The sequence below is a fragment of the Camelus dromedarius genome, chromosome 3 (assembly GCF_036321535.1).
Source record: "Camelus dromedarius isolate mCamDro1 chromosome 3, mCamDro1.pat, whole genome shotgun sequence".
Classification (NCBI taxonomy): domain Eukaryota; kingdom Metazoa; phylum Chordata; class Mammalia; order Artiodactyla; family Camelidae; genus Camelus; species Camelus dromedarius.
In genome coordinates, this window is record NC_087438.1 from 37205750 (window position 1) to 37230151 (window position 24402).

At 35.4% G+C, this 24402-nt stretch overlaps 1 protein-coding gene across 2 annotated transcripts in view; it reads left to right on the forward strand.

Annotated features, from left to right (window-relative positions):
- Positions 1-24402, forward strand: part of GPBP1 (GC-rich promoter binding protein 1) — a 58271-nt gene that overhangs the window by 11558 nt on the left and 22311 nt on the right. For both annotated transcript variants that reach the window (XM_031445455.2, XM_010977754.3), the window contains exon 3: positions 16162-16281. In XM_031445455.2, coding sequence (XP_031301315.1) covers positions 16219-16281 — 63 coding nt within the window. In that variant the 5' untranslated portion in view covers positions 16162-16218. The remainder of the gene's footprint in view (positions 1-16161; positions 16282-24402) is intronic.

The window sequence follows — 24402 nt, forward strand, 5'->3', positions numbered from 1 at the left end:
ACGCCATGACAATTCATTTATATTAACTGATGTCTTTATTTGAGAAGGAAACATCCTTTTACATTTCCTCTGCAAAGATGCAAATGCAGGTTTATGCTCACAGAGCTTTATTTTTAGTATTACAGATTCTCTGTTTGGTCTTGCTTTGGACCTTACAGATCCCTTGCAAGGAGGCTTTTTACTAAAGCTCTAGCAGGATGTTAAACTTTAAATCATTAGGTGAGTGATGAAATCATTGCTTTATGCACACTAGCCAGGTTGAAAACTACTTGAGAAATGGATTCCCCTGATAGTCAAGGTGTCTTAAGGACTTTCCTATGCAAACCTAGTTGCCTCATTTTTTTTTTTCCTTTAACTCAACTAGTAGTTTTCAGATTTTTCACAAGAAATACTCTTTGGTCTCTCTTCATTTAAAATGAATTTCTTTTATAGGCATATTGTGGAAATGAGGACAAGTGAGTAAAAATGTTTTCACCTTAGTCCTTTAAATTAGGACCTCCCAAGAACTGAATTTGATGAGAGGACAGGAGTCTGGAGACAAAGTTGACTGAGTTGGTGAAAAGCAAGTTGCAACTGCTGTAGTAGCTCGAACTACTTGTCCTCTCCATCCCAGAAGACTTGTCTAGGAGATTGAGATCTGTATTTTGTATGGTTTGATATAAAGCTGTAGCTCAGGACAGTGCCTGATAGGTAAGAGTAAAGCTTAAATTCAAAATTTAGAGACATACTTGTTAAAGCTGGTGTTTTATATAATGCAAGATCTCTACCTAATGTATCCTAGGTTATTTACAGTATGTGTAGGGTGCGTATAGTGGTTAAGAATTTGAGCTACCACTGACGAGTAGCACTGTGGCTCTGGCAACTTTAGAGGAAAATGTGCTTTACATCTATGTGAAACCTGTTTTTCTTGTTTTGAAGAAAAGGTAATATCAACCTCCTGGGGATGTAGTGCGGACTAAATGAGATAATGCTTATAAAGCCCTAAGCAAATTGCCTAGCAAGTAGTGTGTGCGTGCACACGCATGCGTGCATGTGTGTATGTATTTATTCATATATATGTTCAGTATATATTCTTATCTTCATAGCCATTTATGTCCTTAAAGTAAGGTACCTGAATTTCCAAATCTTTCATACCATATGAATCATGATTTCATATCAAGGATCCTGTATCTGTTACCACTTTGTGAACTGACTTTTTCATAGGATTAGGCTTACTTTAAAAATTCATTTGTTGAAACTTGTCTTCTCCCTTGGGATCCTGCTCTTCAGCCTAACTTGGCTTCAGAAAAAGATGGATTATGTTAAAATTTGAGGATTCAAGAAGTGGTAAAGTTGAGTTAGACTAAGAATTTAAAATTACTTTGAATACATGCACACAGTGCAAATGACAAATAGTACAAGAGTTTTTAGAGAAAAGTCACCCTCTTTCCTATTGCTCAGCAGTACTTGTTTGAAGAAACTACTCTTAGTTTTCTATGGGTTTTTCTGGAGAGACCTCATGTATATATAAGCACGTAATATTTTTTCTTTCTGAGTAGTAGCATGATCCACCTTGCTCTATGATCTTTTTACTTAAGGAGATATCTTGAAAGTTATTCCATATTAATATATGTAAAGCTAACCTGTTCTTTTATTGGCCGCATAATACTTAACTGATTGCTACTGGTAGTATACATTAAGTTGTTTCATCTTTCTTTTTTATACTATTATAAACAACGCTAGTGAATATCTTGTAAATGTGGAGTACATTTTGATAAGTGGAATTTTTGAGTGTAATTTGAGTGCTGTGCCAAATTGTTCTCCATAGCAGTCTTAAATTTTCATTGCTAATGGGGAATCAAACTTTTTCCTCAGGTGTTGGCTCTTTCAAATAAGAATGAAAAGTTTTTATATATAAGATCTTTTCTTGTGGACTCTATATTTCTCCATTTTTTTAATTGAGTTCTTTTTCTGTTGATTTGTAGGAGCGTCTTATGTATGAAGGAAAATATATGCTTTATGGTATTCTTTGTGTCTCATCCTCCCTCCTTTGTTGCTGTGTCTTTCCTTTGACCTTGGTTGTGAATTTTGTCATATAGAATGTTCTTTTAGTTTATATGTAAATATATTTTATCACTTCTGTGTCTTACTTTGAAAGGCTTCCCTTCCCCTTTCTGATATCGTAAAAATTTCCCCTACTTTTTCTATAATGACTTTGCTTTTTTTCCTTTTCAATCTTTTATCTGTTTGATGATTATTTTGGGTAAGCTTTGAACTAGGTAAGTTTTCCCAATTTTTCTCACATACTGAATTTCCATGTGTGTTGGGTGTATGGACTTTTGTTCTCTCCAGCTGATATTTCTTTCTATTCACATATTAATGCTATGGTGTCTTAATCACTGGCTTTTAAAGTGGAAACATGTGGGAGAAACCTAAATGTCCATCGATGAATGGATAAAGGTGTACACACACACACACACACACACACACACACACAGGAATATTACTCAGCCATAAAAAGAATGAAATAATGCCATTTGCAGCAACATGGATGGACCTAGAAATGATCATATTAAGTGAAGGAAATCAGACAGAAAGATAAATGTACATCACTTATATGTGGAATTTAAAAAATGATACAAAAGAACTTACTTACAAAAATGGAAATAGACTCACAGACATACAAGAAATTTACAGCTTGCCAAAGGGGAAACGGTGGGGGGAAAGGGATAAATTTAGAGTTTAAGATTAACAGATACACACTACTATATATAAAATAGGTAATAAGACCTACTGTATAGCATAAGGAATTATATTCAGTACTTTGTAATAACCTGGGGGGAGGGTACAGCTCAGTGGTAGAGTGCATGCTTAGCATGCATGAGGTCCTGGGTTCAATCTCTAGTACCTACATTCAAAAAATAAAGAAATAAACCTAATCACCTTCCCACCCCCAAATGAAAACAAACAAAATATCTTCTAATAACCTATAATGGAAGAGAATCTGGAAAGGAATATATATACATAAATACACACATATATAGAAAACAATCACTTCACTGTATACCTGAAATGAACACATTGTAAATCAACTATTCTTCAACTAAAAAAAAGGAAAAAAGCTCTATTATTAGATTCATATACTGAAAAAAAGGAGTTATGCTAAATAAAAAGGTGTTTAGGCCTTTAATCTGGCATTAAGGAGACTATTCTTCGTGTTTACGATTTCCTAATTCTGGAAAGTTTGACATGCAAGTTAACTGAGCCCATTCTGTAAATAGGAAAGTTATATATATATAGACATAGATATATATCCCCCCCCCACCACACAGTATTCAATGTCTTAAAGCTACAAAAAAAACAGCTAAAAGAATAGCCCACAATGCTGGCAGGTGTGCAACAGGCACTCTTGAAAATACTGAGGAAATGTGCATCAGTGGGACGTTGTGGGATGCTCATGCTAACATGATGCAGAGGGTCCGGCTCTGAGCCCCAGGAGGGCTGCTAGGCACCTGAGTCCAAGGACATTGAAGACAGAGGGGGTACACTGAGGTCTCAGCAAATCAGACAGGAAAGTTAAATTTTAAAAGATGAATTCTCTGCCATAATTTAGATGAAAAGACTGGAGCAAGGCATTTTTATTTGAAACTCATTAGGAACTAGCTGTGTCACCTTGGGTACAACCTCTTTAAACTAAAGTTTTTTTTTTTTTTAATTTGTGAAATGGGAATTTAAATACCTTTTGTTACTGAGAGGAGTAATTGTGATGTAAAGTTTTTTCTGTCTCTACGTCTTTCAGTCCTGAAAGTCAAAAAGATCTACTATTCATTGCTGATGAATCTACTGATAGGAAGTTTCAGCACAAAGTAACCAGTTAGGAATTAAATTGATATCAAATTCATTGCAGTTTAACCTGATGGATTTCACATTTTTGTAGTTTGAGGATAATTATTACTGTCATTGCACCCTTGTTTTTTAACGTGTAATGGCCACTCCTGGTACCAGGGAAGAATGAGCTTATTTCACACCCTCACTCCCTCCTGTTCTTCCTCCAGTCCTTCATTCCCTACAGGTATGTGTTCTTGTGGAGAGTATTGTTTAAAGCACTTATTTGGAGTATCTGCCCTGTAAATAGCATTTTTGTTGATGAATTATGTCATTCAGAAAACAGATATATCAGATATTTTTTTATGGGAAGCTTAATTGCATTTAGTGGAATAGCATACACAGATAGTGAATCTTTTGGTAAGAAACTTGTGGTGAAATTGATTAAGCTTTAGACATTGGATGACAGGAGGTTGTGAATCTTACAAATGCCCCAGCTCATTGCTTAAAGAAAATTAATAGGTCAAAGCCTAGAGATGGTGAATTCAAACATAGCCTGGTGGTCTTACTAAAAGTTGTGGAAACAGCTGAAAATTTGAAAACGTCGAAGTAGGTTGAATATGAGGAGCAAAATAGGAAATTTGCATAGAGAATTTAGAAGAATCAACTCAAGGGTTTGACTTAGGACTGACCTACACAAGTGTATCTGGAAGCTACTGAAGCCAGGGAATAGAACCATCAGAAAGGAGTAGGCGAAACATAGGACCAGGAAAAGTTTATGTTCCCATCAGCCCAGGTGGAAAGACCACCTAATAGATGGAGTATGGGCACATTCTTCAGAAGGATTACTTCCAGTCAGTGGGGCAAAATTAACTCTAGACTACAAGCTTTTTTGGATTCACCCTAACAAAGATTTTTGCCAGTCTGGTAGGTGAGTAGTTCCAGTATTTTAATTTGTATTTCTGTGTTATGAGCATAGATGGGCATCTTCTGTTTAATAGTCATTTAATTTTTTAAAGGAACTGTCTGTGTATTTAGCTGGCAAAAAAATGTTGATCACTGGTCTTTTTCTTTCTGGCTGTTAGGAACTGCTTGATTGAGAATGTATTCATCTGCCTCATGTTTTTGTTTATTTTTTATGTGTCTCATTTTTGGTATTTTGGGTATAACTTTCATGATCCAAAATACTTTTTCCTTCAGCACTTTGATTGCTATTTTGTGTTGTCTTGTAGTATGAGATGTTTAAGAAGTTTGATGCAATCTGCTTTTTTTTTCATTTGTGGAAGAAAGTTCTTTTTTTCTCTCTGGAAGTTGCTCTTTATCTTTGGGGTTCTGAAAATTCCATTTGGCTGTTTATTTCTTGAATTGTTTCCTTTGTGGTCATGGTTTTTAGTGATCTCTTTCCTATTGCCATCTTCCTTAAAATGTTTGGACTTCATATTTAAGAATGAGGTGAAAAAAAGCTGCCTAGGAGTTTTGTGTATATAAGCAGTGCTTATTGAATGTCTGTTATGTTGAAGGACCCTGAAAAACCAAGTATATTTGTGGTGTTAGTGCCCATGTTATTAGCTCTTTATTTAGAGAATATACCCCCACTCCCTTTTTTTTTGAGTGGTTGTTAGATACTCTGTGTTCATATACCAAATAGTTCTCCAGTTTTTTGTGGACATACGACTGGATGTTCTACAATTTAATTCAACTAGGATTTTCTGACACTAATTACCTGGATTAGTTTAGACTCTGCAGGTTAAGAGCTCTGTCCCATACGACTGCCTCTCTACCCCCACTTTCAGATACCAGTCTTAAGTAGTAGATTCTCATGTCACCCACACTTCTGTCCCATTTGGGTGCAGATTAGAGTCCCACAGACACATTCCTCCTCTCCCCTCCCCACCCCTCCTTTGATATTTTGCTGTAATGGCTCACAGAATTCAGGGAAATGCTGTTACCAGTTTATTGTAAAGGTTATTATAAAGGATGTCAGACAGATGAAGAGGTACGTAGGGTGAGATCTGGAAGGGTCCCTGTGGAGTTTTGTGTGTGCTGCTGCCTCAGCGTGTAGGCATGTTCACCAGCCTAGAAGCTCTCCGTATCCTGTATCCCTTCTTTTAAGTTTTTTATGGAGGCCCATCAACTAGGCACAGATGATTAAATCATTGGACCCAAGTGATTAGCTCATTGTTACCAAATAGTTCTTGGGAACTTTCTTCCCGGTTTTCTGTTCAAAAAAAGTTTTCATTTGAATGTTTTATTAATGGCAACACACATGCACTAACATGCACAAGTTCTAAGTGTACAGCTTCGATACATCCTCAGAAAGAACACACTGTGTTAACACCATTTGTTAGCATCCCCAAGTCTCTTCCTTGTGCCTGCCTCATTTGTTTATCTGTTGGTGGACATTGAGATGTTTCCACCTCTTGGCTAGTGTGAGTAGATGTGCTGTGAACATTGGTGTACAAGTATCTGAGTACTCATTTTCAATTCTTTATGTTGTACATACATGGTAGTGGTACTGCTATGTCATATGTTACATGTTTACCTTTCTGAGGAATCATCAAACTGTTTTCTACAGTGCTTGTACCAGTTTACCTTCCTGTTAATAATGTACAAGGGTACCAGTTTCTCCACATATTTGCCAGCACTTGTTATTTACCTTTTTTTAGGGGGGGCACAAATGTCTAAGTCCTTTGCCTGTTTTTAAATTGGGTTGTTTGTCTTTTTGTTGAGTTGTAAAAATTCTTCATATATTCTGGATATTAGACCCTTGTCAGATATGATTTGCAAATTTTTTCTCCCATTCTGTCAGTTATCTTTTTACTTTCTAGATAATATCCTTTGTGTAGAAGTTTTGAAGTTTCATAAAGTCCAGTTTCTGTTTTCTATTGCTAGTTATGCTTTTGTTGCCATATCAGAAAATCTGTCGCCAAAACCAAGGTCAAGAAGCTTTACCTCCATGTTTTCTTCTGCTAGTTTTATAGTTTTAACTTTTATAGGTCTTTGATCCATTTTGAGTTTATTTTTGTAATAGGTATGAATAGATTTATTTATGTAGTAAGTATGAATTTTGTAATAGGTATGAATAGGGGTCCATAGGATTGTTGTCACAGCCCATTTGTTGAAAAGACTATTCTTCCCCCCGTTGAATGGTCTTAACACTTTTGTTGGGAAAAAAAAAAATCAGCGATACATGTATGACTTTTTCAGGACTCTGAGTTCTATTCCATTGGTTTATATATCTATCCCTATGCCAGTTAAGACATTGTTTTGATCTCTGTAGCTTTGTAGTAAGTTTTGAAATAGGGATATATGAATCCTGTAAGTGTATTCTCCTTTTTCAATATTGTTATGGATGTTTGGGACTTCTTGCAGTTCGAGATGAATTTGAAAATTCATTTCTGTTTCTGCAAAAAAGTGGAATTCAAATAGTGATTGTGTTGAATCTGTCGATCACTTTGGGTAGTTTTTCTATCTTAATATTTAAGTTTCCCAGTCCTTGAACTTAGCTTGTCTTTATATTAATTTAGGTCTTTCAAATTTTCCTGTAGCAACATTTTGTATTTTTTAGTGAACAAATCTTATACCTCCTTGGTTAGATTTATTTCTGGATGTTTTGGATGCTGTTGTGAATAGACTTTTTTTTTTTCATTTCCTTTTTAAATTGTTATTGCTAATGTATAGAAATACAACTGAGTGTTCTGTGTTGATCTTGTGTCCTGTGATGTTGAGTTTATTAGCTAGTTTTTTCCATAGGTTCTTTTAGAATTTCCCGTATATAAGATCATGTTATCTGTGAATAAGTATAGTTTTATTTCTTTATGTTTTCAGTCTGGATGCCTTTTATTTCTTTTCTAATTGTGCTGGCTGGAACTTCCAATACAGTGTTGAATAGAGTAGAATAGAATAGAGTATAGTGGTGAAAGCAAGTATCTTTGTCTTGTTCCTGATTTTGGGATTAATGCTTTTAGTCTTTCACCATTGAATATGATATTAGCCGTGGTTTTCTTATACATGTTCTTTATCAGTTTCAGTGTTTTTGTCATGAAAGGGTGTTAGATTCTGTCTAGTGCCTTTCTGCACCAGCTGAGATGATCATATGGTATTTTCCCTTCATTTTGTTAATGTGGCACATTAATTTGAGGATCCTTTTTATACCACGAGTTGCCTTTGGCACTTCTTTGGAGATTCTCTTGTATTTGTCTTTTGATGGTTTGATTATAATGTGTCTTAGTGTGAATCTTTTTGTATTATCTTTCTTGGAGTTTGGTTAGCTTATTGGATATATATATTCTGTGTCTTTAGCTAATTTCATAAGTGTTTCACCATTATTTCTTCAAATACTCTTTCTCCCCTCCTTTCCTCCTGATACTTTCATTATGTGTATGTTGGTATGCTGAATGGTGTCCCACGGGTCTTTTCAGCTTTGTTCAGTTTTCTTTTTTTCTTCCTGTTCCTCAGACTGATAATTTTAATTGACCTTTTCAAGTTCTCTGATTGTCTTATCTACTGGCTCAGATCTGCTGTTGAAACTGTCTAGTGAAATTTTTATTTCAGTTATTGTACTTTTTGGCTCCAGAATTTGTTTGGTTCCTTTCTGTAATTCTAGTCTGTTTATTGGTATTCAATTTGTTGGGACATTGTTCTGGTTTCCTTTAGCTCTTTGTATTTAAGACAATTGATGTCTGTGCTTCATCAGGCACAATTTCTGCTAATACCACAAGCCCCACCCTCCCACCCCCAACCCCCAGTGGATTATATTTTATTGTCTCTTTGCATGCTTTATAATTTTTGTTAGAAAATTGAACATTTTGAATATTGTAATTTGGAGACTCTAGGAATCAAATATTTTTACTCCCATCCTTGGAATTGCTTGCTGTGGGTTGTGGTTGTGTATTTGATTTAGTGACTTTTCTAAACTATTTCTGTAAAGTGTATTCTTTGTCTTGGGTAGTTTCTGAAGATTGTGATCCCCTAGTGTTTTTAGTTATTGTTGAGATAAGTAATATTTTAATGAAATGTAAATTAATGTGAAAAACCCACAATGAAAAAGTGTAAAATTACCAGGATTATTATATTATCTTGTCTAAAGTTTGTAAATCCTTCACACATGGGCCAAGCAAGAAACTAGCTTATTGCTCCCAACACAGTTGAGACAGATTGCAGTCTTTAATAAGATTTTACTAAAGTTCAGTGGTTACAGAAAGTAGTTTTCAGTGCAGTACTATAGCAGTTTTATTCTGTTTGTCCATGGATACTGCTGTTCCTAGAGCTCTTCAAACAAGAGCCATCTTTACCTTATCCTCCTAGTGTTTTGTTGCAGATGCATGTCTGGAGCCAAAAGGGAATAAAAAAAAGAGAAAGGAAAAAAATAAGAAGTTTCCCAGTCTTTGCTTCTTGGGATCTGTGTTAGGGCATTTTTTTTAATGTTTAGCCACACCGTTTGTAATTCTGTCTTAGCCTTCACTTACTACTGCTTTTGCTGAATCTGAGTATCAGGCAGGGGTGAAAGCGTAGGGTTTTCTCAGGTTTTTTTTTTTGTTTGTTTGTTTGTTTTTTCCCTGAGCATGCATCTTGCTCTGGGCAACTGTGTGGTTTTCTGATTTTCCTGATCAAAGGGATTTTTTTGCAATGCTATAATTCCCCCTCAAAATTCCCTCCCAGGCTTTGGGTATGCTATTGTTTACTGAATTGTAAACCTTTGTCCCTGGCAGCGTTGGGGGTGAAGGTTGTTCATTTGCCTTACAATGTTTTGGAGGATTGCTCTCTGCTTGGCTACTTCTCCTTCCCTGTTAGACAAAACAAAGGCAAGTTCCTCTCTTCAGTCCTTAAGTAGCCCCTACACAGGTTTATACAAACATTCTGTGAGAATAAGGTTTACTCTGCTCACTGTGGAACCAGAGACCAGAGTCCTCCACTGACTGGGTCTTCAAAATCTCCTGGAGAGATGTGCCTGGGAGAGACGTGCCTGGGAGAGATGTAGATGAAGAGCAAGTAAAAAATGCCACAGAGCTTTACTATCATTTAAAAGTTTCCGTTTTCTTGATTCAGTATTTGCTTAATTGCTGAATACCTTTGATTTTTTTCAAAGTTGTGATAAAGTTGATTCTGACAGACTTTGCTTGATTTTTTTTTTTTTGGTGTGTATATGGAGGGGCAAGCTCTTGGATTTCTGTATTTCACCATCTGTATCCTTCCTGTATTTTTTCTCATTTTAATGCTCAAATTGTCCCTGATTTGGCCAATGTGAACCCATTCAAGCTGGTTTCTATGTCCTTTTGATATTTCCCAATCATTATTTAGACATTTCCTTGGTTTTTGCCACAACAAAATGTTCCAGACTTATACTAGCCCTAGAATCAGCTGTTTATTTCTCAGCTGGCTTCTTTTAGTGGAAACTGATTTTTAGAAGACAAGACTTGGATGTTAAGTGTGCTCGTTGATATTGGAATGTCACTATTCTCAGACCTGGCCCTCTCGGTGCACAGAGTTGGGGGAGAAAAGAGGGAAATATACACGCACATACGCATACACATATAGATACATACACACATAAACAGAAGTATTTATAGTATATAGGAACATCAGTATCCTGATATTAATGTGACTTGAATTAATCATTAATCATACTGACACAGTGCAGCACAGCATTCATTCTAATTTTCACCCTTTCCATTATTAGTTACTGCCTTCTTTAGCAGTATGAAACTTACTAGTTTTCATTATTCTAAATGTATTTACTTATTTGATCATTTCCCCTGTATATAACCAATTGTAGCCGCTGTCACCACCTTCACGTGGATACCCTTCTCTCTGTGTTTAATCTTTTGAGTCACTGTTTAGCAGCTTCCTTCCTACCACATGATGCCTGCCTCTTTTTGGGCTTAGTAGCCCATCCCTGGATATCCCTCTGTATGGACATACTTTCTCACCCTGCTTTGATGCTGACACCCTGTGCTGGGCCATGTGTTGATACCTTCTCATCTCTCCTCTGGCTCTGAACTTAATTTTGACCCTTCCTTGGCTCCTGTGCTTTGCCCCATGTAATGGCTTTAGGCCTAAGTTGGGAAGAAGACTCACTTTTTAAATGAAATCTGTTAATACTTTAAGCTTACACTAAAGGAATATTTCCCAGGTTTACTGTTAAGAGAATTAAGGATGAATATGAATAGTGGTTTTCTGGTTCTTGTCTTTCTAATGAAGGAATATTAGCAGTTTGGCTAATGTTTAAAAAAATTGACCTTATTCAGGGTTGTTATGTAGATAGTCTGGTGGTGAAGTTTACTAGTGTTTTAATAACTTTAATGGTTTTCAGGATGAATTTTTTAAGGTAAGTAGTAGTTATCTTAATTTTAGAAGTAACTGAGACTCTGATGTTATTAAATAGCTGAGGTCATCCAGCCTAGTAATTGGTTGAGCTGATTTGAATAACAGGCGTCTTGGATTCTGAAGCCCTTGTTCTTTTTTTAAATAATCTGTACTATCCCTCTAGTTAGAATGTCTTAGCTATTGGTTGATTGGGGGTGTTTTTACAGACTTAATGACTTTTAAAGCTTATTTATTTGAAATATAAACCATTGTAAAGATAGTAAGTTTGATCATTCTGATGAGGTCAATCTAAGTTGTTTTTTTTTTAATTTTTTGGTGGGACTGAGTAAGTTTTTTATTGAGAAAATATTTGGCACAACTTTGGTGGATTTAGAAGTAAAACAACCAGAAATAGGAAAATCCCATCTATTTGTGTATTTTTTGCCAAAGTATATTGTTTTTTCAATTCAAAGAGCTATATTTGGGACTTCTAAGTAATTTTTTTTTTTTAATTAGACATGGACACTTAAAAATATACAGAGTTTAGATTTGGAGTATTTCAGAACCAGTTTTCCCCTGGTGAATTTCTACTGTCGGTGTTGAACAAGTTGTAAATTGGATGCAAGATGGGAAATTAGGATTTTCATTAAAGTTTTAAATAGCATTTAAAAAATAGTAACTCTTTATATATCCACACATATGGCTTTCAGGCCTTATAATGGAATCTGGTAGAAGATTCCTAATAAGCTGGAATCCGTGGGGTGTTACTGGGGTTGCTGACTTTCCTACCTCCTCATCCTCTCCATCCCTATCCCCTTTGGTAGTCATCTCTGTATGTGCTGGTTTATATGTGTAAAGGAAATCCATAAACATATTTAGTATATTTCTGTTATTGCTGTTTGTATTAGCTTACTAGGACTGCCATAACAAAATAGCTTAAACTGGGTAGCTTATACAGAAATTAATTTCTCATAGTTCTGGAGGCTAGAAGTCCAAGATCAGGATGCCAGCAGGATTGGTTTCCTTTGAGGCTTCTCTCCTTGGCTTGCCAACTTCTTTCTACTTCTTCATGTGATATTTTCTCTGTGCATGTGCCACCCCGGTGTCTCTCCTGTATCCAGGTTCCTTCCTCTTAAAAGGACACAAGATTGGAATAGGAGCCCACTGTAACAGCCCCATTTAAGTTAATCATCTATTTTAAAGATCTTATTTCCAAACTAAGGTATACTAGATTTCAGCATGATGAGATTTTGGGGCAAGGGAATGGACACAGTTCAGCTTGTAACATACAGAGAAAGGAAGGTTGAATGAAGTCATATGTCACAAAGCACTGTTAAAAGAAAGTAGGGTGGAGCTTTTAAACTTTAACTTGCCTTTGCACATGTAGGGGAGTAGTTTCTTTTTCCTTCTACCCTCCTAAGTTCTCTGGCTGGAGCCCTGTATTTGACTGACAAAGGCAGTAACAACAACAACAACAAAAAGATTATTAGCATGTATTCATATCTGGCAGTATCTAGAGATGACTAACTCAAAGAGATGATTAGACTTTGGAATCTCTGTACCTCTGTTTTCGTAGGGGGAAAAGGGCATTTATTTAAATGGAAAAGCAAAGGACTTTTAGGAAAGGTAGATAAATGGGCCTTTAGGAGTTTGTGACAATGTCTGGGTGTGGTGCTGAAGTTTTTGGGTGGGGGAGGGGAGTCGCCCAGAAGAGAAGGTTAGAGTTGCTTCAGAGAAGGGGATTGATAAATTTTGGGGAGAGGTTCTGCTTTTAGGTAGACAAGGGATTTCAGGTACTCACATGCTTTCAGCTTAATTTTTCTTACATCAAAGTGGCATATTTTGGGGATGGCATATCCTGATACCTTTACACACTTGTTGTGTAAATGTCCTAATATTAACTAGTATTTTTTACGTTTTTCCCTAACAGGAAAACTTCTGCCATGAGCTATCCGTGCTTTTTTCTTTAAGATAGATTTAAATTAGAATTCATAAAGACATTGCAGAAATGAAGAGGTAATAGTAGTGGTTTGCCTCCCAGAGATAGATTTTAGTATTTAACGTCTCATTTAACCATCATCTTGAATGAGACCCTGTTTAAAATGATAAACTTTAAATTATTGGTTATTTTATTTAGGTCCTTTGGAGTTTTTTGTGAATTGTTACTTGGAACAAGATGTAAAAACAATTTTTCATTCTCATTGAGTTATTGGACTTATGATTTTAAAGAGTTTCCAGAGAAAAGTTGGAAAAGTAACATCCTATTACAAACACCACAAAGCAGTTAGTATTTAGCATCATGTCAAAATAGATAATAAAAGTCTTTTATAAATCCTACAACACTTTTATTCTCATTTTTATTTCACAAGACTTCCAAATATAATGTAAAGTGATGGTAGAATTAGAGCTCAAAATGTCTGAATTTTTGCATAGTTCATTTTGATTTAGAGACACTCTTAAAATGTTGCGTTTGTTTCGTAAGTGGTTTTTTGCTTTTCTTTTTTTTTTAATAATTATTTATTTATTTATTTATTTTGGTGGGGGAGGGTAGTTAGATTTACTTACTTATTTTTAGAGGAAGTACTGGAGATTGAACCCAGGACCTTGTGTATGCTAAGTGGGTGCTCTACTCCTTGAGCTATACCCTCCCCCGTTTCATAAGTGTTTTATTGGAATTCATAAATTGTATCAAGGTTTCTTTCTGTTTTTTTTAAAACCCTGACTCATGAACATTTAATTGAACATTTAAACATTTTCATTACCATAGTGAGTTAACCATCTGTATCTCTTCTTTGTCTCTGGCCTTTTTTTTTTATTTTTTATTAATAGACTTTAATTTTAGAGCAGTTTCAGATTCACAGCAGAACTGAGCAGAAAATACAGAGTTTGCACGTAACCCTCCCCACCCACACAGACACACTCCCCTACCCTCAACATCCCTCATCAGTGTGGCATACGTGGTACAATCGATGAACCAACATGGGCACATTATTATCATCCAAAGTCCATAGTTTACATTAGGGTTCACTCTTGATTTTGTTCATTCTGTGGGTTTTGACAAATGCATAATGACATGTAGCCACTACTATAGTATCATACAGAATAATTTCATTGCCCTAAAAATCCCTTGTGCTCCATCTATTTGTTCCTCCCTCCCTTCCTCTCCGTAAACCCCTGGAAATCACGATCTTTTTATTGTTTCTGTAGCTTTGCCTTTTGGCCATTCTTAACCTTTATAAACCAGTACAGTTTGGGATAGAAGAAGTAGAATGTTTCTGTAATATATTGAGAGTTTTAAGAAATTGATATGACTTTAAAAAAATTCTGCCATAGCACTTATATTTGAAAGAATTTTGAGAAAGGAAGATTTACAATGGTATTGATCATTTTGCTTTTTAAAATTTCACTTTTGAGATTATTATGCAATTGTAAATATAAAACATTTATTAGTAAACTGAGACATTTTAATGTTGAGAAAATAAGAGTTTTTTCATTGACTAATAGTCTAAGCGCTATATTGAAATAAGTACATTTGCCCAGTTGGCTTCTGCCTCATTTAAAAAAATTAGAAATTTACTATGTTTAGATTGGATTGGCAACTTGAAACTTTTATTGATGTTATTGAGAGAAGCTCCCCAAAAGTTAAATTTAGAATGCAGAAGAGCAGTGAATGCTCATTGTGATGATTGTAATATTTTGTGGGGGTAATTAGGTTTATTATTTACTTACTTACTTAACTTACTTATTGATGGAGGTACTGGGGATTGAACCCAGGACTTCATGCATGCTAGGCATGCACTCTACCACTGAGCTGTACCCTCCCCACTGTGATGATTATAATTAAAAAATACTTTTTAATTATGGAAATTTTCAAACATGTAAGTAGAATATTGATACACCTCCTTGTACTAATGCTTATTAACATATGGACAATCTTGTTTCAACTATATCTTTATTCAGCATTCCCTGGTTAATTTTAAAAGCAAATTACAGATGTATCCATTTAATTGTAAAGATTGTAAATTAGTGTACGTCCTTTTATATACAGTTGGTTCTTGAACAGTGTGGGGGTTGGAGTGCTGTCCATCCATGCAGCTGAAAGTCTGACTATAACCTTACAGTTGGCCCTCTACACCTGCTGCTCCACATTCTTGGATCCGACCTACATCGGGTTGCTTATTGCTGTAGTATGTATTGAGTGGAAAAAATCTGTGTGAAGTGAAGCCTCACAGCTCAAGCTCAAACCCATGTTGTTCAAGGGTCCACTGTACCACTATCCTGCTGTTACCACATCTAAAATGATCAGTAATTTCTTAATGTCATTTAATAGTTCATGTTCAAATTTTTGACTGTTTCTTAATTTTCACTTCTTAAAGGTTGGTTGGTTTGAGTAAGGATCTGCGTAAGGTCCACATGTTGTATTTGATTGATCTGCTTATGAAAGTCATTTATTTGTTGAAGAAACCAGATCATTTGACCTGTAGAATATCTTGTGATCTGCATTTGGTGGATTACTTCCCTCAGGTGTTCTTTAACTTGTTCTTCTATGTTGAATTTCCAACTATTTGGTAGTTACATCAGATTTCAGATTCCATATGAGATGGGAGAAAGAATGCATCATAGATAATGCGGCCTGCATGTTCTTGTGTCACATCAGGAGACATTTGCTAGTTAGTCTATTTGTGATAAAGTCATTGTAATTTTAAAAAATAAGGTTCTTTGAACTATGTTTATAATAAAATTATTCAGTTTTAAGTGCACAATTTGATGAGTTTTGACAAGTGTGTACATTTGTAAAACCATCACCACAATTAGGGTAAATACCCCATAGTTTGAAAATTGCGTCCTTCTCTTTGCAGTCATTTCCCTTCTCCCCAGACCCTTCACCCCGAATCCAGTGATCTAGTTTTTATCACTATATTTTTGCCTTCTCTAGAATTTCATTATAGTTAGAATTTTGTAGTAGTTGACTCATTGTAATTTAAAGGGGGTGATAAGGTAATTTTGGCCAGGAGCTATATAGATCTAATGTCTTCCATTTTTATATGACAGGGACTTGCCATGAGGTGTTGAAGCCTTGTTTCGCTGAGTTGGAGAGACTGGACCTAAATGGCGCAGCATGACTTTGCTCCAGCCTGGCTTAATTTTCCTACCCCACCATCATCAACAAAGGTATTCTTTCTTGCATCTCTTTTCTTTCTTTCTGTCTGCATCTAGTTCATCTTCTGTACAGACGTAGTTAAACTGAAAGCTTAATGTTTTTGCAGAGAAATACTTTTTATATTCTAAGTTATTTCGTATTTAATCTATTGCTTTTTATTTAAAAAATCAGTTTTCAATATACCATCAACAACTAAGCTATTTACTTCAAAAGTTGTCTTTTGTGTTAATCAGATTGCTGCATTTTAAAATTCAAGCCAGTTAAATAATTGAACATTACTTTTGCATTTTGTTTTCCTATACTATTCTTCTGATAACTTCCTTTACTTACTTTCCTGTAGATAATATGTTTTTTAAAAAAAGCCAGGTTTTTGAAGTCTTTCCTTATAACTGGAAAGACTTCTTTTTCAAATAAATAAGACTTTGAAAGGCATATTAGTGAAATTTCAGGAGTGATGAGAACTTTGCAGTGTTGTTACATATCAGGACTCACTAATTTTAAAATGTTCGTTTTATTTTTTTATTTTTTATTGAGTTATAGTCAGTTTACAATGTGTCAATTTCTGGTGTACAGTACAATTTTTCAGTCATATGTGAATATACATATATCCATTTTCACATTGTTTTTCATGGTGAGCAACCACAAGATCTTGTATATATTTCTCTGTGCTATACAGTATGTTCTATATATGCCTGTCAGTATCTATAAATTTCGAACTCCCAGTCTGTTCCTTCCCACCCCCCTCCCCCTGGCAACCACAAGTTTGTATTCTATATCTATGAGTCTGTGTTTTGTATAAAAATGTTCATTTTAAGTAACTAAAACAGAATATGATTTGTATAAGACCTGGTGGGCATTGAAATTGTCATTTACTTATTACATGTGTTAAGAGGGACCTTGGAATTGATGAGACTCGATCTCTCTAGCTTAATAGCTGTCTTCCACTTTGTTTTTTCCATAGTGCAGAGAAATCAAAAGAGGGTCTTGATCAGCTTGCCTGTTAATTAAGCTTTACCATGCATGCTAAGGCATTCTTTTAGGACCTTTTAGGGGTATACACAGTTCTTACGAAAAGCTCATTAAAACAGTTCATGGGAACAATTTTATAAGTTGGAAAGTTACTCCCCAGTAAAGACTTGTCAGATTATAATAAATTTGGCCCATAATATGTTGAAAAAGCTGCACTGGAGTAATAAAATTCTCCTAGACAAGGGAATTTTAATGTTTGAAAATGGCTGTTAATGATCATGTGACCTGACTTTATTTTATTATTGTGATGAATTCTCTGGAAGGTTAATTGACTTGCCTTTTTTCATGTAATTAGTGTGAACCTAGACTAGAATTTAGGATGCATTTTCTGTTCTGTATTCTTTTCATAGGATTAATTTTGGAATTTTGTAAAATGTTTAAACATTTTATTTCATAGACTAAAATGGAATCAAAATCGTTAGAAAATGTAGACTACCACTGTTAAGCAACTGAGATCACTTCTTAGACTCTTTACCTCCTTTCCTCTTATGTTTAGGTCTCTGGAATATGCTTCTTTGTTGTTTGTTCCCCCGTGCTTTTCCTGGGTTCATTTCACTGCACCCCCAGCCTACTTCAGAGCCTGCATACGTAGGAATTTTCTGCTCCTCCCTTTGTTTCCTTTTTCTCTTTAGTTCATTTTCTCTGACTTATTTTCATTTTTAAGCATATCAATAAAAAATTACCAGCACCTAGAGAGTTAGGTACGAACATAAAAAAGCTTGAAAATAATTTTTGTCTTCATTCAGATGTTATTCTGAGGTTGTTGAAGATTGACTGCTATTGTTAAGTGTGATGAAAATCCTTAGTGCTCTCTAGAACCAGACTCTTGATCTGGATATAGGCCCTCAGGAATGAAGATGATGATTTTGAGATTTGGGATTGCCTATTCTAAATTCTCAATTATTCTACTTTATTCTAAATTACCTCCAGAAAATGGTGTCAGTTGAATTGTTAAATAACAATATTTGAAACTATATCTTTAAACCTTGCTCCGAGAGGTTTTGACAAACAAATACAAATACACACCTTTAGTTTAGTTCTGTCTTATCCTTTCATCACTCAAAATCACTATTCATGGATTCTTATTTATAATTAACCTCTTGTTTTCTGCCAGCGCTCTTAATCTTATCCTTACTAAATGGGACAGAGATTAATTATTATTGTGTTCTCTATTTCAACTTAGTGGAAGTCTTTTTTATTTGTTTGAAGGAATTATATGAGGATTTGAGTTAAGGGTAACTTTTTAGTACTGCACCTGAGTAGATTTCCAAGGTGTGCAGAATTTTAGCCCCATCATGTGGTAATATTTTAAACTGCATGTGGTTGATTATGTCTGTGAAATAGAGCATTAGCTTTTGATTGGGACCCAGTAAAGAAGCAAATTTTACTTAATGCTTTTATATACACATACGTATAACTAAAACAAAAGTCATATACCTGTGGTTTTCTTTCTCTTGTGGTCTTCTGTTCTTTTTTAATTCCAATAAAAAATGCAAATTGCTACTGATTTCTTTACCCTCTGTAAGGGGTCCTGACCTGCAGTTTGAAAAGTAACATTGTATTTACTTCCCTTCGGTAATATAAGCAATGTCAGCATTGAAAATGCTTGCTATTTAAACTTTAGTCTAAGAGGATCAGAAAATTCAGTCAGATTGGTAGCTGAGTTCATTAAAACTCCTTGTTTACTGTGTAGTTTTTGTTAACTAGTAATTCAGATATTCTGGGAATCAGAAAAAAATTGCTAAACTGTTTTTAAAAGCAATTCAGAAAAAGATTTAAAATGTAATAACTAATGCACCTTGAATTATTACTACATGCCAGTCACTATGTAAAACAGTTTATAAAGGCTAACAAAAATTGTAAGATATAAAATACTGTTTATTCCCCCACTTACATATGAGGGAACTGAAGTTGAGAGAGATAAGTAACCTGTCCCCAAAGTGCTAGAGTTAGGATAGGAACCCATGTGTGCCTGACTATAAAAATTTTACCAGTTTAATAACTTTTCTTGATTATTAGGTAGTAGACTAATTTTTAGAAGTGAAATACCAGGGTGTTTTTATGCTTACACCAGAGTATTTTTTTTATCCTGGTTTGTATAAAGAAATGAAATTGCTTTTTTTTCTTCTTCAAATACAGCATTTCCAATATCTAACTTCAGTGGTTACATACAGTTGACCCTTGAACAATATGGGTTCCAACTGTTTGTGTCTACTTAAGTGGATTTTTTTCAATAAATATGTCCTATAGTACTACACGATCTGTAGATATGGAGGGTTCAACTGTACAGTCAGTCATACATGGATGTTTGTGCAGAGGGTTGGCACCTGTAACCCCGTGTGTTGTTCAGCTGTAAACTGTAGTATTTTATTGAGGAAATCTACATAGATTACTTAATTAGTTGCCTATTAATGGACTAAGCTGCAAGGATGCCTAGGCATCTCTTGAATATATTTGTAGGGTAAATTCCTAGCAGCAGAATCAATGGATTAGAAGGCTTATACATTTTGGTAGATAATGCTAATTGCTCTCCAAAAAGGTTGTACCAATTTATAATCTTTGCAGAATTTTATGAGGGGGGGGCGTGTTTTTCAGTTTTGGCAGCACTGGGTGGTTTTACATTTTTTAATCTTTGTGAAATTGGATGAAAAATGGTGCTTAATTGTTTTGATTTGCATTGTTTAATTGTAGCTGAACATATTTGTGTTACGAACTTTCTAAGAACTAAGAATAATGTAATTTATTTCTTAGTGATTTATTTGCAGTAACTCTTTGTATTGAGGGATTTGTTTGTCATATGTATTGCAGATATTTTCCTAGAGCTTGTCTGTCTGGGTAAGTTTGAGTAAAAGCATGTAGATGGTTCTAATGAAATAGTTAAACATACAAAGAAGCATAGAGAATAATTAAATGAACTTAACCACCCAAGAGTACTTATCCTTAACATTTTGCCCTGTTAGCTTTGTGTCTCTTCTAGAAATAAAACAATTGAAGTTTACTGTTTACTTCTTCACATTCTTTTTTCTGTCCTCATTTTTTTCCCCAGTGGAAATGTATGTTCAATGTATGTTCTTATATTATTACTAGATATGTGGTATCAGTAAATAGCATTGTTCTGTATGTTTATAAAATTTATATAAATAATTATCATTTGTATGTCTGCATCTTGCTTTTACATTCATATATCTTTGGGATTTTTCCCCCCATGTTGATATCTGCAGATTTGGTATAATTATCTTAAAACTCCTGTAGTATTCTATTTTGTGCCTCTGTATCACATTTCACTTGACTCATTGAGATTGTTTATATCTTTAGGCTACTAAAGAAAGTACTGCATTGAATATTCTTGTAATATCTTCTTGTACACATGAATAAGAATTCTTCAGACCCTTGCCTCTCAAACTTTTATGAATATGAAAATAACGTGGGGATTTTGTTAAAATGCAGATTCTAATTCCAGTAGATTTCAGAAAAGGTGCTAGTTTTAACAGTCTTCGAAGCGCTGCTGATTCTGCCTGAATATGGACCACGCTTTGAGTAGCAAGGCTCTTTTAACCCATAGTTAGGAGAAAAATTGCTGGAATTTAGTTTGCTATTGCCAAACGGCTTTTCCATGTGGTGTACAGATTTTTTACTCCTGCATGCTATGCATAACTAGTGTTTTCACTTTATATTCTTGCCAAAACTTTGTCAGATTATCAGAGTTAAATTTTTTGCCAGTCTTTGTTATGAAATTTATTTTCACTGTTTCTTGGACATTGTGTTATATTTCTATGAATTGCCTGTTCTCATTCTTTGTTTATTATTTCTTTTGGGTTGCCTTTTTTTTTTTTGGTGTTGGTTCAGGAAATGTGTGTGTGTGTGTGTGTGTGTCTGTGTGTGAAATCTTTAATGTTTTAAAGTTACATTATTATTTTTCAGTCTCCCCTGTATTTCACTAGATATATTCAAGTGCCTTATAGTACTTGTTGCTATTTTAAATGCTGATTTTGAAAAGTTTTCTTATAAAATCTTTGTTGCAGATATATTGTATCATGTGTTATATTGTATCTAGCAGCCCTGATCAATTTTTACTCTGGAATGTCTTGGATTTTTTTTTTTAAGTGTGGACAGTTACTCATTCACAAGTAATACCAGTTTTCTATCTGCATTTTCAGTCCTGTTCCTTGTATTTCTTACTCATATTTTACTGTGCTGGCTGTATGTCAGAATCTGTCTACTGGGATTTTATCCTACTTTCAAGGTAATAGTAACAAGCTAGCCTGTTAATGTTCATGGATGCTGGCAGAAGACAGTAGGGTCAGAGACTGAGAGCTTTATTATTCATAACACAGCAGGTAGCATATGCATGATTCTGGCACTTGTTCTTCATGTCCCTTAAACCCTTTGAGAGTTGACATGGAGGGCCCGGGTTGTTGATAACCTTACATGGGGAGGGAAATCTACCACATTTATAATATTGCTCTTTGTCTCAAAGAAGGATATCACTTATTCCTCAATGTTGTTCTCTGTGAACATAACCCTGAGAAATGGGCAATAGAAAGAGTTGTCAAGACTTTTGGCATACAAGTAAGAACATGCAGGGATGCTCAGGGCCCATGGTGGATTGCTTAATCCCAACAGTCTGCCCATCAAACATGCATGTTTTTGGCTGAACTTGAATTTTCACATGATTGTACCACTCTGTCAGCTATTTTGATTAATGTGATGAACAAATTAAATGGATTTAATTTGTCTTATAACAGTTTAATGAAGGCTACTATCAATGTCCCAAAGTAGCATGGTAAGACCAGAATTTAAGCAATTGTGAATAATGTGGGGGGAACAGTAGATTTTTTTTTTTAATAAGCCAACCAGTATTTGGCTAATGCCACTCTATTGTCCATTGAAATCCACCCAAGGGAGTATAAATTGACTTGAGTTTTGATATATTACTTACAGTTTTAAGGGCAATAAGATGAACCAAAAAGCAACCCTCATCCTCAGTAGAAGAAAGACATTCCATGACGTATTTTCCCCCACATACGAGCATACTACCTGAAGGGACACAGATCACTCCAGTTTGAGATTTGTTGTTAAACTTGATTTGGATTGCTGTTACATTTGCTTGGTTAAGACACATGCACAGTGTCATCATTAGTTGCAACCTCAGTTGCCGTACAAGGCATAACCTAAGACCACTCAGGTGCTAGGAGAATCATGTGAGTTTTTATTAGAACGAAACAAAGTTGTGCAGGTAGGGAATATGAAATGTCTGTTGACTACTTTGAATATTGGCCCATTGCAGGGTGATACATTTGATGAAAGATGTACTATTAATTGGACTGTTAGTGGTCTGGAATGCCAGAAACATGACATAGATTAAATTGAAGGGTGTTCTTTACACATTCGTGTTCAGGAGCTGCTGTTGACATCTGGCACAGCAGAATTGTAAGGGCTGGACATGGCCACATCAATTTTTTTTTTTTAATTTCAAAACATACGGGTGGGGATACAAATCTAGCTGTTTATCCTCAGCTGCTGTTGGATTCACAATGGTGCTGATTTAGGGGACAAGAGAGAACGTTAATTGTTCTCCTTTCTCCCTGCACCTTCTGGGGTCAAAGATACTCCTTCTGCAAGTGCTAGGGTTTTTGTTCCCCCTTAACAGCCTTGAAATCGGTATGTCCCCATTCCCATAGCTCTAATAACTTCACTTAAAAAAAAAAATCCCCTTCCTGCACCCAGATTTTTTTTATCCAGAGGAGCCAGACATGAGTGGGGAAGGAGCATTTTTAAATAATTTGCAGAGACTTATTATAAAAGTCTCTCACCCTCACCTTAGTCCACATTGGGTATTTTAGGGGGGACTCGGTGAGAAGTGTGCACAAGCAAATTTAGTCAAGAGAATCCAGGTGACCAGACCAGATTGTTTGAATTCCTTTTTGGTTGGCCATTACCCTGAGAGGTGGCCTGGCCTGCATTTGCTTTTAGGAGAAAGAAAGAAACATCATGTGCAGGGATAATCAGGACAGAATCTTGAATTTTTAATGTAGGTCTGTATACTCTCATAACTCTTCACAAAGAAAGAACATCCCGATTACTACCCAGGAAGTGGCTAAGAGAATATAATCTCTTTTTGGCTACGCTGCGTTCATGGACCAAACTGTCTTACTAAGATTTGTGAAGAGATGAGGGACACAGAGTTGTAGGTTGTTGAATTTTGAGGAGATTGTTAAAATGCTTTTGAATACCAGATGCCTGTGGTTAATAGTATGGAATGTCCACTGAGCACTTTGAGAAATGGACCAAAGCAGGGTGACCCCTTTGACAAAAGATGTACTATTAGTGGTCTGTTAGTGGTCTGGAATGCCAAAAACATGACAGAATGTGGATTAATTTCAAGAATCACAATAGTGTGACCAGAGTTAGCCTGTCAGACTGCAGCAGTAACACTATAATCTGAAAAAGTTTCAACAGTGATGAGACTTCATGGATAGCTCCATGAATTAGTCAGAGGTTTGAATGTAGTTCTCCTTGTGTAATGTGTTCTTGTTCACAGTTGCGACAAATGGATCACCTTTGGCAGGGGTCACAAGTTGGCATGTAGTGATGGCTTCTGCATCGGAAAGATAGGGGGATAGGCCTTTATTTTGTAATCGGTCTGTGATAGTGGGTGTGTTCCATGTCTCGTGTGATGATGGATCTAGGTAGCGTGCCAAAGACTTGATCTGTATTCTTATTTCAGTTGTTCTCAGTTACATTCACTCTTCATCAGACAGCAAGCCTTACTGTATCAACATGAGTGACTCAGATTGTCTGAGCAGCAGCTGCAATTTTGCGCAGTGTGTGACCCCAGAGAAGTGTTTTTAATCTGCTAGTCTAGTTTTTCGGATGACGGACAAGATGACTAGGTCATTGACAACAGACCAAGACTCAGAAAAATATAAAATGTCCTTAAGGATATTATCTAAGGCAAGAGTCACAGCTTTTATTTTATTCCATTGAGCTGATTGGTACTTACCCATTTTGTTTTCCAGAGTTGTTGGGCTGGATGGCAGCAGTGGACACCATCATCTTTTAACTTAGTTGAACCATTAGTTCAGCTAACCAGGCTTAATCTC